We start from the raw sequence: 27,019 nt of genomic DNA, 5'->3' as shown, positions 1-27,019 counted from the left end.
AAGGTCACGCCATCTCAGCATTAAAAGAAGGCAATGGCAAATGGCCTCTGAATAAATCTTGTCAAGATAGGGTTGCCATAAGTCAGAGTTTATCTAACAGTGCATTACAAACAATGTAAGTATATTTTCCAGTGCAAAATATGAACAGCTCTGAGATCACCCTCCTAAGCATCTTCCACCTCCTTCTTTTCCCTTGTAACCCCTTGCAAACCATACCCATTTTGTAATCTATTCTTTCTTTCCCTTGTTAGAATAGAACCTTGTACAGAAGTAGGACTCAATATGTTTCTAAACCAAGCTACCATCCTCCCCTTTAAGGTTGACTGTCAGAAACATGCATCAGTCCGCTGTCTTCCAGGTTGTTCTTTGTCCTCATAGCTCACTCAAGTTGAATCCCATAGTCTCTATCCTCTTCTGTCTTGGAGCCCAATGTATCCGAACCTCCAGTGGTGTAATCTCCATCTGCTTCTTCCCGACCTCTTTAATGGTGTTGTGGGGAAATCACAACTACAAGTAAGAACATAAGAGTCATGCTGGATGAGATTAAAGTCTGACTTTTTGTTTACACAGTGATTAACCAGTTGCCTGTCCGAAGCTTGCCACCAAGACATGAGTGCAACAGCGCTCTCACCTCATGTTCCTCAGAGGCATGCTCTCTTTTATACTGGAGGAAATGTGTAGCTCAGATGACAAATAACAATTGCAGGTCCTAATCTCCCTGAATTTATTCAATCTCCTTTAAAGCTGTCCAAGCTGACAGCAACCATTTTGTGTGGCATTGAATTCCACAGTTCACTTATGCACTAAGGAAGTACTTTCTTTTATCCTGTCCAAATTCTCTTACCATTTGGCTCCAGCAGATGATCCTGGGTTAAATGTGAAACACTGAGAAAAAAAAATCCCTATCTAATTTCTTGGCAGTGTGCATAATTTATTAAACTTTTCCCCTACTCACTTTTTTCCTAAGCTAAACAGTCCACAAACCTCTGTTCATATGGGAGTTCCTTCAGTTCCTTGGTAATTTGGCCAGTTAAAAAGCACAAAATACATCATGCAGGCTTTCAGAGCTTCACTGCCTTCTTCATTAGGCAGAGAGTTAGAAATCATACATGAGAAGAAAAGTGATGTTGTTAGAGTCACAGGCCTACTTTTTGTCTCAGATGTTACTTCTGTTGTTGGTTAAGATGATCACTCTAGAGCAGCAGCCCCCAAACTGTACCCTTTAAGAAATATTGGACTTCAGCTCCCAGAAGCCTCAGCCATGTTGGCCAATAGTTTGGGTTTCTGAGAGCTGAAGTCCGAAACCCCTTAAAGGGCATAGTTTGGGGACCACTGCTCTAGAGGAATATCAATTGAATGATGTATTGTGTGCTTTTTAATTGGTCCAATAAAGATATCACTGTTTTGTGGGTTTTGTATTTTGCTGCATGGGCAAAGTGGCTACCCCTCAATATAGGTCATTTGGCTTTCTCTTTTCCCCACCTGTTCCATCTCTGTAGTATTCTTTCTTAGGCCTCATGACAGATCTACACACAGTATTCCAGATGTGGATTTGTACAGGGGTTATACACATATTGGAAAACCAGCATGGTGTAATAGTTTGAGCACTGGACTATGACTCTGGAGGCCAGGGTTTGAATCCCAGGTCAGCCATTGAAATCCACTGCATGTTCTTGGACAAGTCATACTCTTTTCAGCCCAAAGAGTAAGGAAAAGGCAAACCCCCTTGCCAAGAAAACCCCCTGAGAAGTTTGCCTTAGGATCACCATAAGTCAAAAATGAGATGAAGGGATACAAGATCAACAACTATAATGTATCATATTGACAGTTGTACTGTTAATTACCAAAGGGTTCTGCGTCCTAACAGATGCTGTTGCTGTGTGCAAAACATATGCATTCCTTGGAAATGTAATGAGAATGATTTAAGGAATCTGGCAGAAGCTTGAACAGAACTAGATGGTTCTGCCTTGGATCAGATGAATCTTTTCCTTCCCTATACTTCTCAAATACTATCCTATCACTTGACTGTAAACACAGTGGTATGCATCAGATAATGCTCAAGGTTACAACTCATGTTTTCTCCTGAAAGGAAGTAACCATCTTGTAATTATTCCTTTGTCCAGACTTGTTCTCCACTCCCATACCTACTCCTTGGAATGAGATTGGCAATCTGCCTTTATAGACTGTAAAAACTGGAGAACTCCAGCTTTCTGTTTTTAAGAGTGAAATAAGAAGGGAAGCTCTTAGATTGTATAATGTAGTGGTTAATGTTTTGGTCCTGGACTGGAAAGGCTTGAATTTACATCTCTGGATAGCTACAAACCCTAACCTTTGGACAGTAAATCTTTGCTTACTTTGTTCACGCTCTAAGGATAATATTCTCTGCTAGGTGAGAGCCTGCAAAAACTTTCTGCACTTTTTTTTTATGGAGGTGGACTGTCTCAGGACTTTGAAATCACTGTGTTTTGCACTTTTTTGGTACAAATCATGGAAGGATTTCACAAGTTAATTTTGCACACACACACACACCTGTGGTGATTGACCATTTTTGCCAAGACACCTTTTTTTCTTTTATAATGAGAAAAATGTTGATTACTCTTTATGAAGATTTTCACACTTGCCTGCATCGCTGGGTAATCACCCTCCAAAAGTTGCTAAAAGGGGAAATGAGCCTCTCTGTCTGAACGTTGGAAGCACTCATTAATCGTCAAGGAAATGGAGCTTCCTCTGTAGCGTTCTTCAATCGTTGCAAGGAAAGCAGGAAGATTCTTCTTGACGCAAACTTTGTGTCTAGAAGAAAAAGAAGAAATTTCGTGTTCCTTGATTCTTGTTTGCACATTGTGTTTGGTGGTCCCTACTGGGCCAGCCAGAAAAATCAGCAGTAGCAGAACATGCCACAAACCATCCTGGGCATAAAATCCTGTTTGAAAACACTGAAATTCTGGACCATGCCAATCACTACCATGTCAGGACGCACAGGGAAGCCATTGAAATCCACAAACATCTGGATAATTTCAACCGGAAAGCAGAAACCTTTAAAGTGAACAAAATTTGGCTACCAGTCCTGAGGAATAGCAAATAAGGACTCAGCAAATGCAAATGGGAAACCACTCAGAGTCAGGGGCTTTCCCAGCAGATAATAATCACCAATTAGCAGACACTAATCCTCTTTTGCATTAGCCTCCCAGCCTGAGGCCGGCCATCAGCACAGAACAAGACACATGAAAATCACTCCTGCATCCCCAGGCTCACACAGTACAGTGGTACCCCGGGATACGAATGCGCCGCCTTACGAAATTTCCGGGTTACGAAAAAAATCCTATTAAAAAAACTGTTCCGCGTTACGAAAGTTTTTTTGGGTTACGAAAAAACTTTTGGTGCTTTTCGGCGCTATTTCGCACCAAATCGCGGCTTTTCCCCATTAGCGCCTATGGCAATTCGGCTTGCGAAAGCCTTTCGGGTTACGAAAGCGGCAGCGGAACGAATTAATTTCGTAACCCGGGGGACCACTGTATGTATTTTCTAGGCAAGCATTCTCTGAAGAGGCCAGCCACAGATGCTGGCGAAATGTCAGGAAGAAAATCTTCTAGAACATGGCCACATACCCCGAAAAAACCACAAAAAACTATGGATGCCGGCCATGAAAGCCTTTGACTTCACATTGTTCAGGGGTATCTTCATCACTTCTTCAGCACCACATCTCAAATGTGTTTATTTTCTTTCAGTCAGTTTTCTTCACTGTCCATCTCTCACACCAGTGCATATTAATAGAGAATATGATGGCTCAGACAATTCTGACTTTAGTATTCTGCTGTATATCTTTACACTTTAGGATCTTGTATAGTTCTTTCATGGCTGCTGTCCCATGCCTAGTCTTCTTGACTGCAATCCCCATTCCTGTCAATGTTTGCTCCAGGGATTCTTTTACTATTTTGATTTACTCATTGTCCATCCCTACATAAGGTTGAACTTATGTAGATCTTCTGTGGTTATTATTTTTGTTCACATTATGTTCAGCTACAATCCTGCTCTCATACATGCCCATCATTTCATTGCAAGAGTATAACAGCAAGTCTTAACATCCACATGCTCTTGGCTTTATCTTTTCTTCTTGTTGACATCCTGACTCCAAGGTCTTCAAAAGTATATACTCTAGCAAAACTCTTCAGCCTTTTTGAAGCACACAACACTTCTCTTTGTGTATAAACAGTGAGTGTTGACATGGTTTGTTATAGTATCATGTCTCTGCTACAAGCTGGAAAATTAAGGTTTGATTGGAACTTTGGTGCTGTCTAGTGGCAGGCTTCTGTATCTCTTTTTCTTTCAGTGACAGTCACCTTTGTAAAGAAGAAGAAGAAAGAACAGATACAGAGCTCTTTTATCTTTCAGATGATTAGACTCACAGTTGGTGTGCAGTGCAACAACAGTACAGAAATTTTAAAATAAAAATAGCTTCAAAAATTGATTATTGCAATATACAGTTGGCCCTCCTTATACAGGGATTTTTTATACACGGATTCAAGCATTCACAGCTTGAAAATATTAAAAAAAAGTATGAATTTCAAGTATCAAACCTTGATTTTTTCATTTTATATAAGGAACACCATTTTGCTATGCCATTGTATTTAATGGGACTTGAGCATACACGGATTTGTTATTCACGGGGGTTGCTGGAACCAAAGCCCAGCGGATAACAAGAGTCCACTGTATCTTCATGGGTGGTTGAGCATATGGTTTTAACTTTGTGTTTGTCACCAAAAGTTTGTTGGATTTTACTATAGTGTTTTAAAACAAACCTGAAGGGAAAGTGATTTAAATCTCAGAATAATTTCTGAACAATCATACATCTGAATTCAGGGGAACTTACTTTTGGGTGAGACTGAACATAGTTTTCTTAACAGGAGCAGTGAATTACTTAGCATATGTCAGCTTTGTTTAGTTTGTTGCTCAAACTGAAGCTTGTACATGTACATGTAATACCTTAAATAAATTAAGGAAATTGTAGTTTTTATAAGTACAGTCGGGGTTATAGGGGCTTGAGCATACACTCTTTTCCCCATACGCGGGGGTGGGGGGTGGGGTGGGGTCCGGAATGAATCCCCCGTGTATGGGGAGGGTAGACTGTACTTACTAAGACAGTTTTAAATAATTTGTAAAGCCTGCATTCTACAGTTACTCCCAACTAGAGTAGACCAGTTGCATCAGTGGAATTTTCATAAGTATTGACTTGCCAAGTTCTCATTGATTCAGCAGAAGTACTCTAGTTGTGACTAACACTTGTATTTAGAATAAAATCTTTTCAATTTTTATCCATTTAAATAAGGTTTTTAGCTGATTTCAGATATTTGTAATCAGTCCAACTGATTAACAGTATGATCTTATAAATGGCCACTCTATAGCCACACTAATTGATTTTAGTGGGAATACTCCCAGATAAGTGGGGTTTTAAACTTGTTCTTGTAGAAAACGCTGAACCATTCATGCAAGTAGACCACGTCAATGAGTAGCTGACTAACAGAATATATACACCAACTGTTATTTATGATGTTGATGTTTGACAGTAGTACAAGGTTGATGACAATGGAACAAAAACCAAAGCAATAAATAAGTCTCCATAGGTCTGTACATTGCAGAGTTCAGCAAAGGCATGACCAGTGAGATTCAAAAACCTAAATGTGAACAGGGTTTACAGTGTCAAAGCACCAGGACTCTTTCCTTAGCAGGGCAGTTACAACATCTGCTCATCCTCCATTGACTTCCCTGTTCCCTCTGAAATTAATTGTAGTCCTCACACAGTATCCAGTGTGTGTAGATTTTTTTCAGAAACAATATATTGTTGTGATGTAGCTGTTAATATGCAAAGCATTCTGGGGGTGGGGTAGTTTGATGTTGAACTGGCAATTAAGACCTATTGGCTTTACTAAAGACTTGCTCCTGGGGGAGATTAAAAATGCTAGATGTGATTCACTGATGTGGATGAACACAGCTGCCTACTTTTTAAGACTCTCTTTGGGGTGGTAGCTATGGAATGTATTATGAAAAGCACCTGTACTTCAAAATTTACCCTTAAATTGCTGCATAAAGACATGCACTTAGAATACAGCTTGCCAACACAGAGTAAAATTTCTGTTCCATGCTGAAGCTGATCGTCCTTAGTTTTCTGTGCACAGTTGTACTGTACAAAACATAAATAGTAGAACTGTGTGTATAGATTTCATGTCTTTGCAATCTTTTTGTTTTACCAGAGTGGGGAAGAGGGAAGCCCAATATAAGGGCTATCAGTTTTACTTTGCTGTATCTTGTGTTTACAGGTATCAGTATTACCTGCAGGCGAAAAAGGATGTTCTTGATGGACGACTGCGATCTTCGTTTGAGCAAGGGATAAGGTTAGCTGCACTGGCAGTTCAAGGTATGGTGAGCACACCTGATAACTCTTTCTTCTCTTATCTGTTTATTTAACCATAACAGGAATACATTCCAGCTGGAGATGGCACCCTGCTCAGTGTGAAACTTGGCATGATTCTTAATATTGCAGACGAGAGTCACTGATTTACATTATTTAAAAATATGATACTTTATAATTCAGAAATAGAAGTGGCATGTACATGGAAATAATGTTGTAAAGCTTTAAAGTGGATTTTATCAACTTACGTGGAATTTCTCAGATTCTTGCATGAGGTTTAAGTTGAGCTCTTTTAATGTCAGTGGATAAAATATTAAATGTATATGTGAGAGTGTCTATACAGAGAGACAAACAAAGAATATGTTTTAGAATTGTTCCCCTTGTTAAAGTTTTTTTTAAAAACCTTGGTATGTGGAATGATTTTTTAAAAAACCACATGTACAGCTTTTGATTTGTTCATATTCTTTAGTTTAGGAGTAAACATACATTAATGATGTGAAACAAAATAAACCAGCATTTTTGGCAAGCCAGTAGTAACATGAAATTGTTCTGAAAGGTTTGCAACACTATTTGAGTGGGGTAATTTATGAGGGGAATTTCCAGCATCTTGAGAATCCTTTCAGCAGTCTTTGGAATAAAAGCTCTTGGGCATTCTCTTTCTTCCTCAAATGATGTAGCTTATAAACAGGAAAATAGGCGAGTCTTTCATAAAAAAAATGTTATGCCCTTCAGGAAATACCTTTGACTTCATACTCTTATTTCAAAACATGGCAAAATGAAAACATTTATTTACATTGCTCATTATATTTAATTGCAAGTGATATGTAGCCAATGGTAGACATCACAAAGAAATGAAATGTACAGCCTTTGAGTCTTTAGTGAATGAACTTTGTTTCTAGACATCACCTAATAGTTTTTACTCTTCTCAGAGAGGACACTGTAAGTAGAATTCCCATTCTGTGATTCTATATCACTTACTTAGAATGGCACAGGACTTTGAAGTGAATCAACTAAAGTGAGAACTACCTATTTCCTCCGGCCACTTAAAAGTCTAGGTTCATTTCAAGAAGGAACTAACAGCAGGCCCTGTAATTTCCTGAAGGAAATTATGTTCCCCAAGTAAGGAGAAGCCATGGGGACTTTTCTGGGAGCCTTGTCTGTTATTTTCTCACCCCACCCACAAGTGAAGATCTTTGTTTCTTTATAGCAATAGCAAGTACATTTCTGTACCATTTATCAGTGCACTTAAGCACTCCCTAAGTGGTTTACAAAGTGTAAGCTAATTGTCCCCAACAATCTGGGTACTCATTTTAGAGACATTGGAAGAATACAAGCCTGAGATGAGCTTGAGCCCCCTGGCTGGGATTGAACTCACAACCTTATGGTTTGTGAGTGAGTGGCTGCAGTACAAGCATTTAACCACTGTACCACCAGGGCTTGGAAGAAAGAGCTGTAGTTTAACTAAACTGGATTTCTAAGTGTTCAGCAGAAACCCTTGAAAAGTTCCCTTGGATTTTAGGGTGAGATGGAGATGGCTTCCATAGCAGTAAAGTAGAACTTGGAAATGTTTCTTCTCATACTGCAGTTCCATAATCCTTCAGCTGGCTGGGAGTTCCTGGGAGCTGCAGTAGAAAAATGCTGCCTTTCCAAAGTTGCATACTTAATTGGCATGCACAGATTGCAGCTAACTGAACACAAACCACCATTCATATACTGTGGCCCGTGAGCAGATTGCCAGCACCCATTTATGCTTTCCAAGGCATGACAGCAGAAACCGAAGGGTTGTCATACTCCTGATCAGCTATGTTTGCCTTGATGGGTCACAAATTCAGCAGGCCTAATACCGATGAGTTAAGAAGAGAGGCAGATACATCAGCAGGAATGGAGATAGATGGAATTTAGTGGTGCATAGGACAGTATCCTCTGGACTTATCAGACCCATGGAAGTACCTCATCCAGCCCTGTCACTAATTAGAGATACTGGGGATTCATTTCTTGCCTTTGTTCCTCCTCCATGCAATGAAAGAGACAGGAGAAATTTAGCAGCCCTCTGTCAATAAGCACCTTATTGTTTGTCCCTCTTAGTCATTCAAGAATGCTGGAGGAACAGTTGAACCAGTCCTTTAAAACCATCAGGTGGAAAAAAATCCTTCTGTTTCTTTTGCTGGGTTCAGAATAACTTCAGTGAGTGTGGCAGTGCCTCCTTACATTATCTGACCTATTTTATTTTGGGGGGGGGGAGAGGTCCAGACCCCTTGCCTGGTTGTTGTTACTCACTCATGCTGTAGCTCAGCAACACCTGTACATTTGCACTTAGGTGCAGATAAACTACATACTCCTCATACTTCAGTAGGGACTGTTCCCCAGGAAGTGACATCATTATATTTGTGAATTACTGCTTTTCTGCAATGATTTTGGAAAAATATTTGGTGAAACCATAACATCCATCACCCTTTGTTACAAAAGTCTCTCCAGCTTAACAGCTACTTTGGGTTTTTATAAGTCTAAATTTTGAGACACTGCTTTCATATTTATATTGACCATACCAGTTTGCAGTACAATAATAACATTTGTGTAAAGTAAATTAAAGTATTTTGTCTTCTTTCTCCCACTGCTGTCATCTAGCTGATTTTGGGGACTACCATCAGTTTGAATCCCATGATTTTCTCCGGGAATATGTTTTGTTTCCTGTGGTGAGTCGATAATCCCCAACCATTTTTATCACTGCTTTTATATGCAATTTCTTCTTGCTTTATTTCTGGTTTTCTTAATAGGTCAGTAAAACTTTAGTCCTGCCTAGAGGTAGGAAGGTCTTGAAAAATACTGGAAAATTTGGAGGGAGAAGGCCACTTTGAGTCCCATTTGGAAGAAAGGAGGAATACAAATCAAATCAATAAATAAACTGTAGGGAAATTGAAAAAAGAACTATGGAATATTTTCTTTTTTTAATGAGGAATAAAATGTTTAAGACAAGGTCTTTAGTAATTTACTGCCTTATTTCTAAAAGCAGTGTGAGAAATTCTTATCATTTAAGACCACGTACAGTATCAGATTATTACAATACTTAGTATTGGTTTCCTTTCCTTGGTTCTTTTTATGGCAATGAGTTTGTTATGTCTGCTTGACATTATGGAGACAAAATAATTGTCTTTCTTCTACTAATGTTGATAATTTCTTCTGTTTTTCTTGTTTTGGTTTTTGCTTGGTTCACATAACCAAAGAGATTCTTCATAGTTTAAACATTCCCTACAGTTCAAGACCTTGTGGCTGCAGATGTAACAAACATTAAAGTTTTAAATAAATTAAATTTATAATTATATTCTAAATAATCTGTACTTTTAAAATATAAGACATGATAATTTTATTGAAAACTGTTATATATAATGCATTTAAATTCTTCATTCAATGCTTGAAAGGTGCCAGTATTGCAAGTTTTCATTCCCGTGCCCCCCAAATCCCACCCCACCTCCACTGAAAAAAAGTTTTTCCTATGTCTTCAGAATTTCAGGGAATTTTATTATGTCTAGTCCTTCCTTCAGAAATGGTATCAGTAATGTTTAAATTCAGTGAGATTACATGCACTTACTTCACTTACATTTCTTTGATCTGTTCGGGGATTCCTATCCACATGATATTCTCTCCAACATCCTTTTTAGATTGTATTAAACCTACCTGAGCTCTAGCTCAGTGGTGTAACCATATGCTACTCTGTGAAAAGTAACTTATAATTTGTCCCTAAGACACAACTGAAAGGTGACACACATGCCCCCAAAAGAAACCTCACTTCATGCATTGGTGGCTCTACCAGAAATTTCATGGACAGTAGAAGGTGTCCCTGTACAGAATACATCATATATTATGCATCATATAATCTCTGTCCAGCATTCAGCTGCATGCATTATCACTTCCACCCACCGCTCTGACCACATCTCTCCTGTGTTGGCATCCCTTCACTGGCTCCCCCTCCCTTTCCGTATTCAGTACAAGCTCCTGCTGTTGACGTTTAAAGCCCTCCATGGACTGGCCCCTCCTTACTTATCAGACCTTCTTTCTACTCACCTTCCCACCAGGGCCCTCCGTTCTGGTAGTCTAGGTCTGCTGTCTCAGCCCAGGATTTCCTCTGCCCCATCCCGGATTTGCCCCTTTTCACTTGCTGCCCCTCACTCCTGGAACCTTCTTCCCCCACAAGCAAGAGCCATCACTTCTTTAACCAGCTTCAAAACGGAGTTGAAAACCATCCTGTTCAGAGTAGCCTTCCCAGGCATTGCATAATTGTCACTTGCTATTTGGTTTTCTTTTGTTGTCTGTTTATCAAACCATTTCCTGTATTGCTATGTACTGTATATGCATTATCCTACTTGAGAGTATGTATTTTCCCTGGAAAATGATTAACCATCCATTATGAAGCCAAGCCCTCCCTCCAGTTCATCTGCCTTGGTCCAGGCCTTGGAGGTAGAGAAGAACTGCTGAACCTGTTATCCTTTCCCTCCACCGCTCCCTTCTCCTTCTGTGTCATGTCTTTTTAGATTGTAAGCCCGAGGGCAGGGAACCGTCTAATTAAAAAGATTGTATGTACAGTTCTGTGTAAATTTACAGCGCTTCATAAATAAAGGTTAATAATAATAATAATAATAATAATAATAATAATAATAATAATTATTATTATTATTATTCTAGTAGCCTGTTCATTGTGAAGCCCAAATTTGGCCTATCATAATTGAATACATTTTTATAATACAGAATAATGAACATTATAGGAATGATAATTGTCCCTACACATTCAATATTTTAAATTAGCCAGTTAAACATGATACTAATGAGACTTTAGCATAATTGTGATTTCCCCACAAAATTATGGAATTCTTTGCTACATCACTATCTTGATGTTCTCTTACAAAGCTCTGTGTCATTAAACCTGCCATGCAGGGACCTGACAAATTTGCAAAATGACAAGAATCTGCCTAAATTTACCCAATGAACTGGAAAAGTCAGCATGACAGCCTGTCTAGAATGCTGTGCTTTGATGTAGAAGATGACTGAGATTCACATTCCTGCAGACATTGGGCTTGTTATCCTATCCCTAATTTAACCTATCTCATGGATCTCTTGAGAAGCTGGAATAATGCTATGAGCCTATGACATCATCATCATCAACAAAATCAATAACTTTAATAATGAAATGGATATTTGAACCAGTGTTTCCCATTTTCAAGTTCAATATTCTAGTCTTTCAGCGTGTCTTGTTCTTGTGTAAAGTTGGTCTGCTGGAGAGTGCTAAGGTGTCTGAGTGGAATGGTATACTAAAATAACTAATACCTAGTCCTTATTAACTACATGGACTTTGCTGTGAGGTGGGAGAAATACCGAACTGATGTGCTTAGGAACTGCAAGAGAGGGTTGCTGAATTGGGACTGTGTTTGATCTTGTGCAGCTACAATATGTGTCAAACAACATTTTTTTCAACAGCGAAGAGAACAAAGTTATGTACACAGAACGCCTTGCAGGTGTGTAGCTGTGTACAGACACGTACCATGCCATTTTTCATTAGCACGCTACCGCTTTTACATTTTTCAGTGTCAGGAACAAATATTACAGGGAGGCCTCCGGTGAATAAGAAGTAAGACAGTTTGGTTAAGTATAAATACACATAGCCTTGAGGTATTCCAGTCAGAATGTGTGCTAGTGCTTATTTTTATGAGTACTAAGCTTTGAAATTAGGAGTAGAGTTCATTCGTACTATTGTACAAAATTATTTAAAAAGATTTTACCCCATTGTACCACCCTGAACACCCCCCAAGATCTTCTGATTTTGGAAGCAAAGTAGGGTTGGGTGAGAGCTCACCAGGGGTCCCCATATAGGGCTAGGAAAGAGTCCTGCTTTGAAGCCTGAAGAACCATTGCCAGGCCATGTTGACAGTACTAACCTAGATGAGCAGTGGTCAGACTCACTATAAGGAAGTTTCCATTTGAAAAAGTAGGTTTTTTTCCTAATACAGGCTGAGTATTCCTTAACTGGAATTCTGAAATTTGAAACACTCTGCAAAATCAAAAATTGTCCACGTGACTGGCTGAGATAGTGACACCTTTGCTTTCTGATTGTTCAGTGTACACAAACTTGTTTCCTGCATAAAATTATTAAAAATATTATGTATAAAATTACCTTCAGACTATGTTTATAAGATATATATGACACATAAATAAATTTCATTTATGTAAGAGAGTAGGGCAGAACGAAGTTTTGGGTCCCACCCCCAAGATATCTCATTATGTATGCACAAATATTAGCAAGTAGCAAGTATATTTCTTTACCACTTATCAGTGCACATAAGCACTCCCTAAGCGGTTTACAAAGTGTAAGCTAATTTCCCCCAACAAGCTGGATAATAATTTTAGCAATTTACGGAAGGATGCAAGGCTGAGTGGAACATTCCAGGGTTCCCTCGAGGGTCACCTAGACATAGACCATTGCCTCCTTCACCAAGTTGGTGAAAGGTTTCCTATCATTTTGGGTAGCTTCTTCCTGGCCATCTTACTGGGACTATCAATATAGGGAGGACACACCATGCACCTCCATTTCCTGTAAATACCATCATGAGTACCTCTGGAAATAGCATCACAGTTCCTATCAGTCATACTCACCATCCTATATAGATTGATACTATCACTGGAAATATGTCCCATATCGATGTCCTCCATAGCAACAATATTGAAGCTGTTTGTATTCTCCATAGAAAAGACTGATTTCCCAGCAGACAGGGCCGTAACATCCTGAAATTTGGTAGCTCCTCCACATTTGCTCCTATGGGCAGGGAAACAAAGCAGATAATCCATCCCCCTATAGGGAGGAGCTATCCCCCCTTGGAAGTCAGTCTTTTTCCTGCCTAAGCTCCTATCAAGAGGTGTTTTTTGAGCCAGCAAACTTTTCTTCTAGTCTCATCTTTCCTTTTGTGTGTGTGTATGTACCTTTTGGAACATTTCCCCTTAGCATACCTGAGGGGTCTTCTCTGTCTCCCTCCCCCTTCTATTCCTCTCTTGGGAGGTTATGTCGGGGGAAGAACCCATGGGTCTGGCTGGGGGGGGGCTATACCCATCAACCCCCTCCCCTGGACCCTGTCTGTTTGGTTAGGACCCTGTCTACTAGGATAGAACCCTGTCTGCTGGAAATGAATGTATCATGGATAAGTACCAACATTCCTTTCCAGACTTTCCTTAGCACCAATCACCTCTGTCGTCTCGATTCTGGCTTCTTTCATCCATATGCTGAACACCTCAGCACCACCCTCAATTGCCCCCTCCATGGACAACTGCAACTGTATCAAGACCACCACTGTCTCCAGTTGTAGTAGTCCCTGTGGTATCGACAGTAGCTGCATTGGTCTATTCAGCACCAGCCTCCAGTATAATTCCGTGTCTGCCCATTTCTTCATCTGCTCTATCTTTTTCTGTTCTGGTTGCAAGTATGGTATTGCCTCTTCTTTGTTCTTTGTATTTTCTATATATATATTTATATATATTTTCCTTGCTTTAGACATTAGATTTATGTTTTGTATTCTGGCTTATTTTTTTTGTATTTTTTGTATTCTGGTTTATGCATGATTATTTTTTGTATCTAATGCTCTTCTTGTAATCTGCTTTGATTCTGTGACAAAAAGGTGGACTAGAAATACATTATTATTATTATTATTATTATTATTATTATTAACTGTTTCACATGTTTCACATGCACATATTCTTCCAGTAACAGCAATTTTTTTGTGCTTTCTTTTTAGGATTTGACCCAAGATGAAGCAGTCCTTGAGGAACTGACTCAGAAAGTAGCTCAGGAACACAAAAATCAAAGGTGAAATATGAATTTCTTTTTCGTGGTCTCTGTGCCCCACACAGTAGAGTTTGCACCTGCTCAGAGATTCCATTTGGAAGCTGAAAAGTTGAGCAGATTGGCGGGAAGTCCCGCCTACTCCCGTGTGCTGAGCATGCCCAATTCTGCCAGTCTAGCTCCACCTTCAGTTCTCTTTCCTCCACTGCAAGAGAAACACTCCTTTGGATTGCTCCTGAGCTGAGTAGCCTCTAGCGTATGATAGATTTTATTTTGTTTTTTCTTATTTTTCTCATGTTTTCTTACTTTTCTTCTTGAGCATTGCCCTTACAGCTTTGAAGTAAGTTTTTTCTCTATTTTCTGCCCGAATGGGAGCCTCACTTCCAGGCCTCCTATGGTCTCCAAATCTTTGTTTAAGCTGTTTGTTGATTGCAATCGCAAAGTTGCCCTCGCTGATGGTCATTCTAAATGCCTTTTTTGCTTGAGTGAGGGCCATGTTACCAAGCATTGTTTCATCTATCGCTCTTTTACCAGTGTGACACTTCGCAATAGAGCCCAGCATTTGAAGTTGTTTTGTTGGGAATGCTCCCTCTCTTACTGAAAAATCTTCTTCTCAGACTGATCCTCTGGCATTAATACCTGTTTCTAAACTCCCAAGGATTCCTAAGATATCTGAGACAAACATTTTAAAGACATGACATTGGGCTCAACATTGAACCCTTCAACACCGAAGGCTTTACAATTTACAGAGCCTTCCTCACTGTATAGATAATTGGCAAAATATGGATCTGGGAAGTAGTTATTATCTCTTATAATAGGGCTAAGACAGACCCAACTGATATAACTTCGCTCCCTGCTTGTTCAGTGATAATGGATACTTTTTTAGTTTGTGCAGCCTGAGAATGTGGACAGGATTCTTGAAGAGGTGAGAGGCACTACATATGAGATCCTTGTTCTTCCTAACTTATTAAAAATGCCAGATGAGGAATGGGTGAGTGGGTAGAACAAGCAGTCATGTCTTTGAAACAAGGCAGAGTTCAAGCATGCCTACATGAAATAGTTATAAGACCATTTTGAAAAAGCTCTTCACAATGGGCAATTATCAGCTTATTTCCAACATTCCATTTTTAGGCAAGGTACTGGAATGTGTGTGGTAGACTTCCAGTTCCACAGGTTTCTGGATGAGTTGGATAATCTAGATCAAGGGCGAGAACAATCCATGTACCACATAAAGCCCCCAGGTTGCATTGTTTTTAAAAAACATTTTTGAAAGATACAGTGGGATCTTGATATCTGTTGGGGTTTGGTACCAGGACTCCCCATGGATAGCGAAATCCATAAATGCTCAAGTCCCATTAAATACAATGCCATAGTAAAATGGTGTCCTGTAAATAAAATAGCAAAATCAAGGTTATATATAAAATTTTCCAGCGGTAGATGCTTGAATCCGTAGATTAAAAAATCTATGGATATGGAGGGTTGACTATATTCTTTGTCCTGAAATGCTCCAAAAGTCCAATAGTGGGCATGGGATGCATTTTCACCATATTTTTAGGGCCTCGTGGCCAATTTAGGTCTAAGAGAGGCCTTAAAAAAAAAAGCCGAAAACCACCCCACCAATACATGTTGAAAATCCTTCCATACTCCCAGAGACATTTGAGGGTAAATAACTTTTTTGAGGGGGGGGGAAGGTGTAGATGCAGCCCTCCAGGATTTCCTAGGGGGCTTATGCACCCTCTTCCACGGTTCCACGGTTGCCCATTCCTGACCCAGATCAATTTCAGTTTTGTTTCAGAAATGGCTATGAGACAGAGATAGCTTTGGCCACCTTAGTGGACTTGTGCCAGGAAATGGGCAGGGAAAGTGTTTTGTACTGGACATTTTGATATTGTCAACCATGATATCATTATGAGCTGCTTTGCCAGGGACTGGGGGATGTAACTAAAAGGTTCTTTGGAGGGAATCTTCTTTGACCCTTCAGATGTCAGTCTGTTCTGTCCCTCATGTTATTTAACATATACATGAAACTGCTGGATGAAGTCATCCAGGGTTTTGGGGTTTGTTGCCATCAGTATGCAGATGAGAATCATAGAATCATAGAGTTGGAAGAGACCACAAGGGCCACCCAGTCCAACCCTCTGCCATGCAGGAAATCTCAATCAAAGCATCCCTGACAGATGGCCATCCAGCCTCTGCTTAAAGATCTCCAAGGAGGGAGACTCCACCACACTTCGAGGGAGTTTGTTCCACTGTCGAACAACCCTTACTGTCAGGAAGTTCCTCCTAATGTTGAGGTGGAATCTCTTTTCTTGTAGCTTGCGTCCATTGTTCCGGGTCCTGTTCTCTGGAGCAGCAGAAAACAAGCTTGCTTCCTCCTCAGTATGACATCCCTTCAAATATTTTAAAAGGGCTATCATATCACCCTTTTCTTCAGGCTAAACATCCCCACCTCCCTAAGTCGTTCCTCATAGGACATGAGACCTAAGTAATGCTACCATGTTACTCTTTCCTACCTCAATCCAAGAAAGCTGTTTTGGTCCTAAACTGATTCATGTCATCAGTAATTGACTGGATGAGGGGGAACAAATTGAAACAATCCAGACAATACAACAGTGCTTCTGGTCAGTTGAAAGGCAGATTTGAGAAGAGTTTTTCAACTTGCAGTGTATGGGATTAGCTTCTTCCTGAAGACACAGGTCCACAGCCTGAGTGTACTTCTAGATTCAGCTCTGAGCCTTGCAGCTCAGGTTTCACTGGTGACTACGAGAGCACTTAAATAGTTAAGGCTTGTGTACCAACTAAAACATTGGATCTGGCTACAGTGAGACATACCTTAATTACATCCCATTTGCATTACTGCAACATGTTCTATGTGGGGCTGTGTTTGATGAGAGTTCAGAAATTTCAACTGGTTCAGCGTTCTGTGACCAGATTGAGCTCCTCTGGCTGCCCATCTGTTTCTGGGCACAATTCAAAGTACCATTGACAACCTATAAAACTCTATACAACTTAGGTCCAGGTTATTTGGAAGAGTATATTTTCCCATGTGTTTTGTTGTGTAGAGACATTTTTCTCTGTTCCACCACTCTCCCAGGTACATCTGTTGGGAACAGGGGAGAAGGCCGCTTGGTGGCTGCTCTCATGCTCCAGAACTCCTTTCCTAGAGAGGTTAGACTGTTCCTTCCTTGCTACCTTTCTGTAGGCAGTTGTTTGTGTTTTGGCAGGTGTTTGAAGACTGCTTTGTGGAAATGGTCTTTGCATAATGTGCACTATCATTTTCTTTGTAATGATTTTCTGATATTGGAAGCTAAGCAGGGTCAGCACTGGTTAGTACAGTCCGTCCTTGCCTTATGCGGGGGATCCGTTCCGGATCCCGCCACGTAAGGTGAATTCCGCCTATGCTCGAGCCCCATTGGAAACAATGGGGCTCGTGCGCGGGAGCACGCGGGGCGCAACGGGCGCGCGTGCCCATTCAATTGAATGGGACGTGCCGCCCCTTCCACCCCGCGCGCGCCCCGCAGCTTGAGCATGTATGCTCAAGGCTGCGTATGACGCGCCCGCATATGGCACAGGCGCGCTGTACTTGGATGGGGATTGCTAATGGGTTCCAGGTGCTGTAGGCTATACAGTCTGCCCTTCCTTTACATGGGGGATCCGTTCCGGATTCCCCCTCCCCGCGTAAAGGGAATTCCGCTTATGCTTGAGTCCCATTTAAATGAATGGGGCTCGTGCATGTGGCGGTGCTGCCGTGCACGACACACAATTATTCCTTAAGGGTACACCGCCCCTTTTCCTAGTGCAGTTTTCATCATATGCTGAAAGTTGCATTAGGCATGCCCATGTATGATGCAGGTGCACTGTATTTCAGAAGAAGGAACTAGTAAAACCATTTCTTAAGTATTTCTTTCCTAAGAAAACCATATGAAATTCATGGTGTCACCATAAGTCGATAAGGGACTTGAAGGCACACACATACACATATGTTTTTAACTTGTTTCAATTTTTGACAGTATAATTAAATTTTTAACTTATGCATGCCATGATTTTTAGCTATGTTTATTTTAACTATTGTAAGTTGCCTTGAGTCCTCAACTGGAAAAAAGGCAGGGTAAAAGTAGGCTGCAGCTTGTCCTCTCTCAGCTTTCTAGAATGCCCTTTGAGCCCTTGGTATGCTGCTATCTCAGATTGCTCACCTGGAAAACAGAGTTCCCGGCTGCTGTCCACCAGATAGTCTGGAGCACTTGGTGCACTCCTTGTAGATCAGCCTTACCTGTGTTTTCACAACGATAACATTATCCTTCGACTGGAAGACTTTCTTCCTACTAAAGGTTGTGCCAGCATTCCACTTGAACCAGGGCATCATACTCCCTTTATTCATGCAGAATCCGTTAACTTACTTGGAGTGCTTCCTGCATGGTTTAAATGTGTGTAAAGCATTAGCCTTTTATATGGATCAAACTGTCACTGCGGCTTTTTCTCTGTTACTCATCTCACAAGAAGGAATCCCCTGTGATGTCTGAACTCTTCTCCAAATGGTTTGAAGCTACCATTCATCTGGTTTATGAACTTGCTGGCAAACAGCCTCCAGTTCAAGTGAGGAGTCACTTTTCCAGATCTTTGGCAGCATTGGCAGCATTTTTGAGGGACATGCCCCTCCATGACATCTGTAGAGTTGCCACCTTGTCTTAGCCTTCATCCTTGGTTGCTTAGAGAGTGGACATGGTGTCACAGGTTGAGGCTGCATTTGGGAGAGCTGTACTTTTTTTCCTGTGTAGCGTGACATACCTTCCTGCTATGGTTAGTAGCTTGCTAGTCTCCCATTTGTATAAGTCATAGAGACCACAAAGAAAAAAAATCTAGAATACCTCCAGACTCAGGGTCACACAGTATATATACATCCAGCTCTCTTCTAGACCAACATTCTCTGAAGATGCCAGCCACAGATTCTGGTGAAACGTCAGGAATAAACTCTTCTAGAACATGGCCACATAGTCTGAAAAACCCACAAAAAACTATGGATGCCGGCCATGAAAGCCTTCGACTTCACAAAAAACAGGTTGCTTGCCTGTAACTGTGATTCTTTCAGTTGTCATCTGTGAACTCGCACAAACCTGCCCATCATTCCCACCTTGTGTCCTGCCTTCCTCATATATCCTTGGCTTCTGCTTCAACATCCATGGCACTGAGGCATTAGATGAAAAACGTGTCAGTTAGGAATGTGGGGACTGAGTGGTGCTATTATTTAAATGCTTAGATAAGAATTCCAAAATGTTCAAATGATGCATTGCAGAGGTGCAAGTAATCCCATTTATGTGAGTTCACAGATGACCACTCCAAGAACTACAGTTACAGGTAAGTATCCTGCTCCCTAATGCCTTGTTGGGGAGAGGTTTTTTTTATTCTTTACTTTGGTTTCACATATTAGGTCAGTTGTATTTGTTGTATATTTTTGCTCTTATGCACTTGGGTGAGCTTTACACTCCGTATAGAAAAATTCCATTTTAAAGGTAGATCCATGTTATTATTACCATCTGTAGATGGGAGCAAGGGCTAAAGCTAAGACATCTTAGGCTATTTGAAACTCCCTATTGAGTTCATGGCAGAATCAAGATTTTAACATAAGATTTTATAATCTGTACTACTTTGCTGTAGTAGAATCATAGAATCATAGAGTTGGAAAAGACCACAAGGGCCATCCAGTCCAACCCTCTGCCATACAGGAACTCAAAGCACCCCTAACAGATGATCATCCAGCCTCTGTTTAAAGATCTTCAAGGAAGGAGATTCCATCAGCTCTCTAGCTTATTCTGACTAAGATTATGACTAATGATAGGATAAAGCCATTTTACACCACTATTAATTTCCATTGGTTTTTGACATATTCAGCTTGATTTCAGTAGCCTTTAATCTTGTGAGGCAAAATTGTGTCCCTGCCTCATAACAACATAACATAACATATATAAATGAAGCTTGTTTGTTGTTTGTTGATAACAAGAGTTTGACTAACCTGATCCATTTTGACCAGTGATCCAAAAGAGAATTCCAAGCTAACAAATCAGATTAAAATCTTCAGCCCTCTGTATAACACTGAACCATATTTCTGTTCACTTCATTCGCAGTGGTATCTCTGCAGCAGAAGCGGAATTTCTTTACATCAGTGAAGTGGAACGACTAGATGGGTTTGGGCAGGAAAGCTTCCCTGTGAAGGTAAGATGCTACAACAGAGGATGTGATTTATTTTTCCAGCAAAGACATTTATCATGAGGAGAGGGGTGGAGAAACAGAATCCACCAGTCTTAATAATGCCTCTATTAGTGTTATCTAGTGTCAGCTTAAAAACACTAGATGGCAATGCTAGAATCCCTGCAAAAGATAAAATTGGTCTAGGAGGAAGAGAAATAATTTTGATCTTTTAGGCTCTAGGGCTGTTTGTGCAAGTCCCACTTTAACCAGTTTTAGCTGTTTGCTGATATGTTGAAATAGAAATTCTAGCACTTGGAGGTGTTATATTTCCCAACACAGTCTGATGATGATTAGTAGTTGACAACTTTGATTGCTTTCATTCCATGCTTTCTAGGAGCATCTAGTTGGCAACTATGGGCTGCAAGATGATGGACTGGGTCAGTAGTAGTCAACCTTGGTCCTCAGATATTTTGCTTTTCAACTTTTGTAACCCACAACGATCATGGCCAGAGGTCACGTGTTCTGTGATGTGAAGTCCAAAATGTGTAGAGGGCCAAATGTTGAGAACCCTTGGACCAGGTGAATTTTTGGTTTGATTTTCTTTATGCTTAGTTTACTGGCTGTCGAAACATTCCTGTCAGTTGTTTGAGGTAGCATCAATATTGAATTTAGGTTATATGCAGTGGAGTGTATGTATGTGTGTGTGTGTAGGGCGGTACTCTTCCCACTACATATGCAAATATAATTCTACAAAATGTATTTTCAGTAGCATGGTCTTCACAGTTCCCTTTGGTTGTCTGTTCTCTTTGCGTTATTGCAAATGGGCTGTTCAATGTTTTTGTCCATTGGGTAACTTCATGAAGCCAAGTCCCAGCCACTCTCCCACATAGTCTGAGAAGCACAAGCAGTGTAAATTTTTAAACACATGCTGCTGAACGTGCATTTGTTTAGGCTCACCCCTCAGAAATTATTATGATTTCTGTTTTTTTTAAATATTGGTTTTTAGTGTAAATTTGTACAGTTAAAGCTAGTACTCTAGCTGTGCCCATTTCTTGGGACATCTGACTTGGCCACAGTGACATATGCCTTAGTTACCATCCCTGTTGGATCATTGTAATGTGCTATATGTGAAGCACACAACTCCCTTGTTGTTGTTTAGATTGTAAGCTTGAGGGCAGAGAAATGTTAAATTAAAAATTTGTAAACCACTCTAGGAGCCTTTTGCCTGAAGAACAAGGTATACATAATATAAATAAATAAATATAGCTTACTGGCTGCCAGTCTGTTTCCAGGCACAATTCATAGTGTTGGCTATAAGGATTAGGCCCAGGCTATGTGAAGGACTGTATCTTTCCATATAAGCCTACCTGAGCTTTATGACCTGCAAGAGGGGCACGTTTCTCTGGTCCACTGCGTTCATAAGCACAATTGGAGGGAACTCAGAAAAAGATTTTCTCTGTGGCTGCTCCCACATTTTATTTTAATGTAAATAACTTACCCCTATATACTTGACTATAGGTAGATTTTGGGGCCAGAATAAGTCGAGGGTAAAACTTGGAGGCTCCTTCAGTATGTGTATGTGTGCCTACAGCAAGAGAGACTCTAATTGAGGCTTTTTGTTTCAACTTTGGTTTCAGCCTTCACCCAGATAGCAGTGGCCAACATGGGTGGAGAGGGACTCTTGTTTGTTTGTCTAACAGCAATTAATCACTCAGGATTCTTTCTACGTGGCACAAGAAAAAAAACACTCTCTTCTCACCGCATAGTGAAATCTGAAAGAGCTACTATCACATTAGCATACTGACCTGTAAATAAGTCGACCTGGGATTTTGGGGTCAATTTTTGGGCATACATTTTTAGGCCTATAGACAAGAATATACGGTAAGCCCTGTTCAGTAATTATTAACCCGGTTTTCTTGAACACATTATCAGGCTCATGTCAGCTCTTTCTCTTTCTGTTATCACTTTTGTCATGTTGGGAGTTCCTATAGGAACAGAAACATCTCCTCTTGAGACATATGACTTTCCATTTGAGCAAAATGATGAGTCTGAAGAGAAGATGATCTTGTTTGTTTAGAGGCTCTCAGAATGAGCAAGTCTCCTGAAAGATCATTTCCTGCATGGAAATCTTCCATATGAACAGACATTTATCATCAGATGTAACATGTTCCATATGAGGAAAGGAACAGTTGAGGGTGGGGCTAGGCATTTCCCTTCTCTCCTTTTAAAAAATACATGGTATATACCATCTGAACACAGCTTTAGAGAGCAATGGCAAGCAGTGTATAACTACAAATGAATGAATGTAAATGATGCAGATGTCCAAACTTGTAAAAAACAACAGCATTTATTATTTACTCATTCATTCATTCATTCATTCAATTATTTACTCATTCATTTATTAGTTTGTTTTATTTACATGCCACAATTTCCCTCAGAACTGAGTCTGAAGACAGCTGCACATTTAAGGCTCCACTCCTGTAAACCTTACAGTAGAATAAGCCCTGTTGAAATCAGTGGGATTTGTTTAGGTTACTATTCTGGCCACAGCATTTTGAACCCACTGAAGTCTTCTGACATTTTCCAAAGGCAGCTCCTCTTAGAGCACATATTGTTGTTGTTGTCATCGTTGTGTTAATTGCCATCAAGTTGATTTCGACTTATGGTGACCTTATGAATCAGAGACCTCCAAGGCACCTATCATCAATAGGCCTTCTCAGGTCTAGCAGATTCTTGGCTGTTGCTGCTTTGGTTGAGTCTATGCATCTAGAAGAGTTCATGTTTCAATTGCTCTAAGACCCATTTATAGGTCTTTTTAGCAGGCCACAGTATCTACAAAACCTTTTTCTAGCACGACATTCAATTGAATTAATTTTCTTCCTATCAGCTTTTTTCCACTTTCCAGCTGTCACAATCATACATAGAAACTGGAAATACAATGGTATGGACAATTCTAACTTTAGTACTCAGTGGTGTATCTTTATACTTCAGGATCTTGTCTAACTCCTTCATAGCTGTCCTTCCAAGTCCAATATTTTTTTTCTGAGTTCTTGACTGTGATCTCCATTCTGGTTAATGACTGAGCCAAGGTATGAAAAATCTTGTACTATTTCAATGTCTACTTTAAAGTTAGGTAAATCATCTATGGTAATTATTTTTGTTTTCTTAATGTTCAACTGCCTTTGCACATACTTAATGTAAACTTGTCTTTTCACATTCTTCCTTGACTTTCTTCAGTAATCATTCCAAGTCTTTGCTCTTGTCTGCTAGTAACATGATGTTACTAGAGAGCCAGCTAGGCATAGCTGTTTCAGTGTTGGACTAGGACTCTGGAGACCAATTTCCAGCTCAGCCAGGAAACCCACTGGGTGTCCATGGGCAAGTTTCACTCAGCCTCAGAGGATGGCAGTGGCAAACTACCTCTGAACAAATCTTGCCAAGAAAACCCCATGATAGGTTAGGGTCACCATAAGTTGGAAATGACTTGAAGGCATGCAACAACAACAACACATAATGTCTTCTGCATATATGAAATTATTGATGTTCCTTCCTCTAGTGTTCATGCATCCTTCTGAGTCTAATCCTACTTTACATATACAAATTAAGCAGAAAGGGTGATAAGACACAGCCTTACCTGACCTCCTTCTCAATTGGAAATAATTCCATTTCTCCATCTTCTGTTCTAATGGTAGCCTCTTGTCTTGAATACAGGTTACACATCAGAACAATCAAATGCAGTGGCACATCCAATTTTTTTAAGAGCAATTTATTACTTTTTGTGCTTTATGCAGTCAAAGGCTTTGCTATAGTCTATGAACTAGCACATGCTGATTTTTTTTCAAAAAATCTTTGATGTGTTCAGTGATCCAGTTTGCAATATGATCCCTAGTGCTTCTTCCCTTCCTGAACCCAGCGTACAATTTTTACAGTAATCCAGATGTGATGTAATCAAGGCATGTGTCACCAGAGCCAGATCCAATATTTCTAAGAATTGGTGCAACTGGTGCCCTAATTTTAACTGTGCAAATGCACTCCTGTCTACTGCTGATAACTGGGCATTCAGTCTCAGGGATGAGTCGAGAAGTACACCTATGCTACACACCTGTTAATTCAGCAGAAGTATAATCCTATCCGCTACAGGCTGAATCCCTTTTGACTGACCTGGAGCACTTCTGTTTTGTGTGGATTAAGTTTCAATTTGTTCTCCTTCATCCAGTCCATTACTGGCAGCCAACATTTGTTTAGCACTGAAACAGCTTCTTTGAAATTAAATGGAAAAGAGAGAAATAGCTGTAATCAGCATATTGGTCACACCGGACCCTAAAATATCTTTCTATCCCAGAAAGATAGTCCAGAATCTTACCATGGTTGATAAGCTGCTGAGAGATCCATCGGAACCAACAGCAGGCACACACCCCAGTCCATTTTTGGGCCTAGGTCATCCAGCTATGTGACCAAAGCTGTCCTAATCCAAAACCAGATTGAAGTGAATCTAGATAATCAGTTTCATCCAGAAGCCCCTGGATCTGTGAGGCCACAACCTGCTCCAGTACAGCAGACTCTTGATATCCATGGCCTTGCCATCTGTAGACTTAAGCATCTGTGGACAGCAAGCCCTATTGCTTTCACTGGGTGTGTGTGCATGCAGCCGTATTAACAACTGCACATGTCGCGCCCACCACTGAAGACAATAGAACTTGATGTCTCACATTTTTCCTTATATGTGCAGGGGAGGTCTGGAATGGATCCCCTGCTGATAGGAAAGGCGGACTGTACTTTATTAAAAAATGGAGTAAAAAAAAGAAGAAGAAAAGAAATGAAAGTACTGGAAAGCATAGACTTTCCAGTGAGCTCTAGCCTGTGTTTGGTCAAACTTTTTCTGTGTTTTCTGCCATCAACACTCTAGACTCCATCCCATCTAGTTCGTTGCTGCCCATTCCCTTAGTCAGGGGGCTCACCTGGCACCACTCTGTGGAAGGTGATGCTTAAGAGAGAACCTGTCCACTGCCCTGGCCAGTTCCCTGATCCAGAGATCAGCCAAGGCATCACCAGGATCACCTGTCACGATAGCAGGAAACTACCCAATAGCCATCAGAAAATCACCTCTAGCCTCCTGGGGTTGATAACATATTAATAGGATTTACATACAGTCAACCCTCCTTATCCACGGATTTTTTATCCACAGATTCACGTATCTACGGCTTGAAAATATTCCAAAAAAGTATAAATTCCAAATCGCAAACCTTGATTTTCCATTTTATATAAGGGGCACAATTTTGCTCTACTATTGTATTTAATGGGACTTGAGCATCCATGGATTTTGTTATCCACGGGGAAACCTGGAACCAAACCCCAGTGGATAAGAAGGTCCAACTGTATTAATACAGGCAGTAATAGTGTACGCTATTCTTAAGAAAAAACATTGTGTTTTTCAACCTTAAATAGTCATTTTGCTCCTCACTCCACATAAGTATACTGAATGTAGAGCTGTTTTATAGCTTTAAGTGCCAGAAGCAATTCCATTTCTACCCTGAGGCATGCCCCAGTTCAGGATCTCAAGACCCTATCTCTGATGCAGCTGATGCAAAGAAGCAGGCCAACCCTCAAATTTGCCTGGAGGGCAAGAAAGAAATAAACAAATTTGGCTAGCTTCTGCATTCTGGATCTTGTGACAGTGTGCATCAGAGTTAATGACTTTCACATGGGAAAGCAGAAATACATGTGGTTTTCTGTGTCCAGTCTTTCAACAACAACGAAGAAATCAAAAGTTTATACCATATTTAAAGGCCTGTGCAGTGACAAATTGGTTATGTTATAAAGGTTTCTCACCCTGTTTCCCATTTGTAACACCTGACAAGCACCAAAGCATGTTCAGACTAATTGGAAATATGTGCTCATTGTAGCTGTAAGAAATAATCTTTCATGTTGGGCTAGGCAGAGAAGAACACAGAGAAGAACAAGTGTTGCTTTGCTTCAGTCACGATGATACTCTTTCTAAAGTTTGTACAAATATTATATCTGATGTATCACAGCTGTATGCCCATGCCTAAGTATTCAAAATTCCAGCTGTTGGGATTAGTACGTTATGCTCACAATACTTTTAGTAATGTGTGCTGTCATAACCCCCTCTTACATTAGTGTAAGAACTTTTCCATTGTACAAGGAGGTATCAAGTATCTCATTGGGCAATACCCTTTCCCTAGCTTTGCAACAGCACCCAGACATTTGTCCAACCCCCAACAGCCACTGTTTTTATAACTGGAACAAAAAGAATAGACTTTATTCTCCAGAGCTTGATCACAAGTATGATGATCGAGCTTTACACCCACATAATGTACAATATGTGCCCAATCTATCTTACTGTGAGGCTCTACAGACTGCCCCTAAGGGGCAGCAGGAGGCCGCCTGTTTCCTGGCCAGATTGGGGCTGCGGCAACCTCATGCCGCAGCCCCAGTCTGGCCTTTGGAGGCAGCGTGGCTGTATGGCACCCCTTCAGTGCTGCATCATCTGGACGCAGTGCCAGAGGCACACCATGATGTTGCGCACCATCTATGCCAGGGGTTCCCAACCTGGGAGTCGCGACCCCTTTGTGGGGGTTGCCAGATTGGGAATCCCC

The 27,019-nt window shown here is 40.5% G+C and overlaps 1 protein-coding gene across 2 annotated transcripts in view; it reads left to right on the top strand.

Moving 5' to 3' along the window:
- The window catches only part of LOC149310609 (tyrosine-protein phosphatase non-receptor type 14-like), a 191,516-nt gene that overhangs the window by 105,403 nt on the left and 59,094 nt on the right, over positions 1–27,019 (top strand). For both annotated transcript variants that reach the window (XM_089529297.1, XM_089529298.1), the window contains exons 4-7: positions 6,312–6,409; positions 9,029–9,096; positions 14,173–14,243; positions 20,339–20,426. In XM_089529297.1, the coding sequence (XP_089385423.1) occupies positions 6,312–6,409; positions 9,029–9,096; positions 14,173–14,243; positions 20,339–20,426 (325 nt within the window). The remainder of the gene's footprint in view (positions 1–6,311; positions 6,410–9,028; positions 9,097–14,172; positions 14,244–20,338; positions 20,427–27,019) is intronic.

Source organism: Sceloporus occidentalis, unplaced genomic scaffold (assembly GCF_023333645.1).
Source record: "Sceloporus occidentalis isolate IW3139 unplaced genomic scaffold, rSceOcc1.0.p SCAF_6, whole genome shotgun sequence".
NCBI lineage: Eukaryota > Metazoa > Chordata > Lepidosauria > Squamata > Phrynosomatidae > Sceloporus > Sceloporus occidentalis.
Note: the sequence above shows the minus strand (reverse complement) of the source record. Positions and strands in the feature narration are given on the sequence as shown.